Genomic DNA, 5,767 nt, shown 5'->3' with positions numbered 1-5,767 from the left:
TCATCCGGGTCACGGCACCAATGTAGCCGGTCTGGGCCTACTTCTCAGCAGACCCTTGCTACGACTCTGCGTTGTGTTGTGCGTGTTTGATGGACAAGGAAATTTGGTTGTTGTCTTTAACCGAAACTTTGGCGTATTTATTCCTCTGCATGAAATAAACACAATAATGCAGCAGCATTAATACACATGGACGTCTGCAACACACCAGTCTCAGTCTGCCATACAAACAACTGAGTGAGACTAGTACTTATAAAACATTCAGATATCAAATCTGTCACAATAGATCACAATACACTGTACAATTACAGTTACACTGGAAATGTATACACCACCGGCTAATTAGTATTTTTAGACATGTAAATAAAACAATAAAATAAACACATAGTACAAAACACAATAGACCAAAAACATGGGAGCAACAAACATACCTGCATGAAATAAACACAATAATGCAGCAGCATTAATACACATGGACGTCTGCAACACACCAGTCTGTGGTGGGGAAAAGACGCCATTAAACATGCTGCAGGTGCTGTGTGTGAGTCCTCACAAGTGCTGCTAAACAGTACACTTAACTAAAAGTTTGCTAAAACACTCAAACTTCTGCAAAACAACTACACAGCAACACATTAGCACCATGGAATGATATTATAACCTTGTTTCACAGTTTAAGATTATATAAACACTGTAAACATCATTTAGAACAGAAATCTACAAAGAGCACATGACAAACTCTCCTCACCTCAGTCTGCCATACAAACAACTGAGTGAGAGAGGGTGCAACGCAGGTAGAGGACGTCACTGCCGAAAGTGAAGACTTCAAAATAAAAGTATTAGCTCCCAAAACGGTCTTTTGTAGTAAACATACCAAAATAAAAGTGACAATAAATAATATTGGAACAATAAAATAAAATGTGAGGGATTATTGGTGGAATGCATTCCTGTATATTTATATACCTGCTACAGTGGCATAAGCCGTTTATTTTTCAAAACAACAGGAAAACGTCTGCCTGGCCTCCAGAATGATCAATAACAGCGAACGAATGGTCAAAGTAAGGTAAAAAGATAAAGAATCACACGAAGCCTGGTTACTGGTTAGTGTTGCCTGACTTTATAAAGTGTGTTTTTTTTATAAGTGTGTGGTTGCCTTCTAGTCACTTTGCTCAGCGCTACTGCTTGTTACTTTCATTTGCCGTACTCGCTATTAACTGTTATTGCTCAGATTAATCTCGCCCCGCCTCCGACGTAAGTGTGAAGTATTAGTTATTGGTTCTTGCCTGGCAGCCGAGTGGGGCGAGCTAAGAACCGTTTTTCGGTGCTTAGAACCGGCTCCGCTGCAGCTGAAACCAGAGCTAAATCAGGCTCTAGTGCCCCTTTTTGGTGGAAAAGGGGCACTAGAGTACCCTGGAAGCGAGGGGAGCTCTGAAAGAATATACGCCCATTGGCTACAAATCAATATATGATTGGTTGATTAAACTGTCAATCCAAATGTACGTTCTCCTTCAGTGTAAGTCCAGGGCATTCTATCAAGGATATAGAATACCTTGTTTGAAGGATATTCTACCCAGAGACCCAGAAAAATATCTGATTGGTTGCATTTTTTTTCACGCAAAACCACTGAAATGCGTAGTGCATGGACCGAGAAAGACAAACAAATCAACGTAACACTGTAATATTACAGATCAACAACACAGATACGATTCTCATTTATTCATTTCATTTAAATGTTATTCAATTGTATTTATATAATTAAATCGATTTTTAGTTGGTTTTATCTGAGTGTTCCAGGGTATTCTCTGAATACCTTGAAGGCCCTGAGGGTTCACCACTGACTATCACCATTGTTAGCACTGCTACCAATACACTGCTATCCTGATGACCTTTGTTTATTCTTTATTATTATTATTCTTTAATATTACTATTATTATTGTACAATTATTGTTTTTATTTGTACTTCTTAGTTGTTGTTTTTCGTTTGAGCTCAGCCCTGATGGATTATTTAAAGGGTTGGGATTGTCAGGATTCTTATGTTATGTCACGTTTGTAGTTTTGTATGTTTAGGTTTATTTTGCTGTTCTCCCTTTCTTGTTTTCTTCCTGGTTTATTGTCTGGTCCTTTTCCCTGTGTTTTTCCTCCTGTCGTTAGTTTCCCTGGTGTGTCTAGTTGTCTGATTGTGTTCACCTGTGGTCCTTGTGTTTCTCCTCCCCTGCACGGCTGTTTCTCGTCTTGTGATTACCCCTCCCTGTATTTAGTCTTGTCTTTTCCTGTGTTCAGTGTTGGTTCGTCTTTTGTTTGTGAATGAGTTCACCGGTGAGTGTTCTGTTTTTTGGTCCAAGTTATTTTCTTTTTATCCTTGAAATAAAGATTAATCAGAGTTATCTGCATTTGGGTCCTGCTTCTTTCACTCAACCGTAACAGGGTTCTGTTTTTTGTTGTATTTTAAGTGTTAATAACTATGTAAAACTGGGTGAACTAAACTTGTAAAAGTATGATTTGTATGCTTCAATATCACAATAAAAAAATTGCTCCAAAAAATAAACAGAAATAATTTATATTAAATACATTAATTAAAGAACAAAAAAGTTATTTATTATAGCACTTTGGTTTTAAAATAGTGTCTTACAAACAGTGTGTTGTGTATTAGCTTTGGCCTTTTTTACTGTGTATAGATATATTTATTTGATATGTATTGGTTGGTTGATCTGTCCATCACTTTACCAACCCTTTGTCATGGCTCTGCCTTTGAGCAAGCATTGAACAGCTTATAAATAAGTCAAACAAAAATGAGGTGCATAGTTTTACTTATATATGTATAAACATGGGCAAAGCCTGACATTAGGCTGTTCATGGGATAGTACCAGGTTATAAATGATTGTATTCTGTTTTGTATTGGTGTCATAAGCTACTTTTCAATACTGAAGCGGTATAGATATAGCCTTACATGATACAGATACATAGAGAGGAACATCTCTTCTTTTGGCACATTTTCCTTTCTCCACTCTCTTCCTCCTTATCTGCCTTCTGTCTGTGTTAATGTCTTGTGTGTATGAGCCATCCTTTTGTCTTATTCTAATAGTTATCATGAAACTTGGATTGGCTTAGTTGTGGCTTTGAAAATAGCATTCTTAGGCTGCCATCTAGTGACAAAAGCTGTGCACACATTAAAGGTAAAAATTGAAAAATAACTTGTTAAAACGCCATAACATAGAGAGGATCAATTTACAAATCTAAAATCCAAAAGTTAAGCTTTTGAAATCTGAGCCTCAGGTTGCATGCTGGTGAATTGCAATGTTTGCTGTCCATTACAGTTTAACTTGGATCTGAAATCGAGGCCAATGAGCGGAAGCACAGGCCACAGCGCGATAAGAGCGGAAAGAAGCCTGTTGTTTCAGTGTGACCCAGCCTCACAGCTTGCTTGGATTCAGACCAAACCGCAGACTTTACCCTATCCACAAATAAAAAACTTGCAATTTGACGGTACATTTGGTAGCACTTTATGTAACATCATTTTTGCAACGTGATCAATATAAGACACACATGTCTATAGGCATGAGCCAAGGTTCACTGAGAGTGGACCTGTTGCCTCTGCCACACACAACAACAATATCACTACTGTACTTTTACTACTGCTACCTCTAATAATACTAACACTACAACAGCTATTACTACTGTTTGTATGTTAACTACATCTTCATCCAGGGCTGCAGAAAACACTCAACAGAAGCCGAGTCAAAAGTAAATGCACTGCATCGATATAGTGCTTTTCTTTGTGACCCTCATAGAGCTTTTCATATACAAGTCAGTATTCACTCATTCACACACATCCATACAGAGGCACAGTGCAAGACCGAGTACAGCTCTGTCACGAGAACCATTTCCCCCGGGAATTATTAAAGTATTTATGCGTGTCACTGCAGATAGTTCACTACTACTGCATTGTTTCTTTATAGTCATTGATACTACTGGTACTGATTTATAACCTTGTATAAGATACAATAACACATTGCCTTGCCTACTACTGCTTCTACTACTATGACTACTGCTACTACTACTATGACTACTACTACTACTACCACTACTACTACTACTACTACTACTACTAGTAATACATTGGTATTTCCTTTATTTATTAAGGAAGCAAAACCACAATGTAAATCACATTTCCTGTACATCTATTACAAGTACTACAAGTAATAAAAGTGCAAGTACCGATTGGAATGTTAATGCACAGTGTAGCAAATTCAAAGTACTTAAGGTAGTGGTAGCTGATCCACAACTGTGACACATATTACAAAATCTCATCAATATAAACTACAGTCCACCACTGTGCTACTAGTATTAGCAAAAATACATGCTGAGGGACCTGGTTTCATTATGACTAACTATTCGTTTGGTAGCAGTTACCTCTCCTCTCGTGAAGTTGTAAAGAGTACACATTTAAATCTGTGGTTAGGTATGTATAGTCGTATTGAAAAAGGTTTCCTGCCACTGAAGAAAATGTCATGAGTCAAATGTTATACACAAGAAGGAACACAACAAGTATCTTAGCTATATTACTTGGCCGAGCTTTGAGAGAGGGGTTCGTCTCGGCCAATGAGGGCTGGGATTCAGTTGGATGGTGCAGGGGTGTGTTGTGGTCTGCTTCGTGGAACTGGCTTTGGGGAAGAGGGTTATCTGCTGCTGATAAGGGTCACGTTTAAAAAGCTGTGTGAGGATGAACTCACTTCACACTGACGGCAGGAGGGAGCCTCACAGGATTTGACAAACCATGCTGCTGCTCGTGGTCTCCGTGTCCCTCACCAATATGTTATTTGCTGTTGGAGTGGTTTGCGTGCCCCTGCCTGAACAGGGGCCCCCCACCTCGCACCACTGGGGCCCAGTGGTGCGGCTGCGGCACCTGTACGCCGCCCGGCCCGGGCTCCACCTGCTGATCAGCGGGGACGGACAGGTCCACGGCTCGGAGCAGCAGACCCCACACAGTAAGTCCAGCACTTCAGAACACCTGCTGCTGAATCACTGGTGACTGCAGGGGCTTGTGGGAGTTCTCACTTTGATCCACATGTGCCTGCAGGCCTGCTGGAGATCAGTCCGGTGGAACCAGGCTGTGTAGTGATCCGAGGAGTCGCAGCCTCAAAGTATCTCTGCATAGAGCCTGACGGAAGGCTGTACTCAACGGTAAGATTCCCCATGACAGACTGTGTTTATTCATAATGTTAAATATATATATTTGCAGAAGTTAATTATTTGGGATCAAAAAATTAATTCATTTGTTTATTCATAAAAATAAACTAATGTAAATGAAATGATAAGTGAGGTCAAATATAAATGTGTCTAATTACCACAACAGAGGGAAAATAATAATAAGGCTAAATATGAACCAATCAGTAATCGAATATGTATCTAACTAGTGTACAATCCTAATAGAAACGGTATTCTATAGTCCCATTTGAAATGTATTATTGTGAAATCTTTGCTTTACTGTAACATGTTACAACTGCAAAACAATGAGCCCAAACTGATGTTTTCAAATTAGAGTAACTTTAGAAAGAGCATCATTTAACAGATTTCCACACATTTAACAGAAATGAAATATTTTGTTTAAGAATGAAGACACCTTTCACCTCCTACCAGCCGATATCACATACTGTGATCTATATATTTTCACTGTAAAAGCCACTGCAGAACTTTATAATTTCACTTAAATTGATATTCTTCCTTTATGCTCAGGGGAAAGCTATACTTTATGTAGTTTAAATGCCAGCTTTTC

At 38.9% G+C, this 5,767-nt stretch overlaps 1 protein-coding gene across 1 annotated transcript; it reads left to right on the top strand.

Annotated features, from left to right (window-relative positions):
* Positions 1 to 4,768: 4,768 nt before the first annotated feature.
* On the top strand, positions 4,769 to 5,175 carry LOC104955716 (fibroblast growth factor 21-like; the record flags this gene model as incomplete). Its single annotated transcript, XM_010783102.1, has 2 exons — positions 4,769 to 4,979; positions 5,072 to 5,175. Coding segments are annotated over exons 1-2 (315 nt in total), but the record flags the coding sequence as incomplete, so codon positions are not given.
* Between the last annotated feature and the right edge of the window lie 592 nt (positions 5,176 to 5,767).

This window comes from Notothenia coriiceps, unplaced genomic scaffold (genome assembly GCF_000735185.1).
Source record: "Notothenia coriiceps isolate Sejong01 unplaced genomic scaffold, NC01 NC01_scaffold00024680, whole genome shotgun sequence".
Taxonomy (NCBI): domain Eukaryota; kingdom Metazoa; phylum Chordata; class Actinopteri; order Perciformes; family Nototheniidae; genus Notothenia; species Notothenia coriiceps.
The sequence above is the reverse complement of the archived record's forward strand: the minus strand, read 5'-3'. Positions and strand labels throughout refer to the sequence as shown.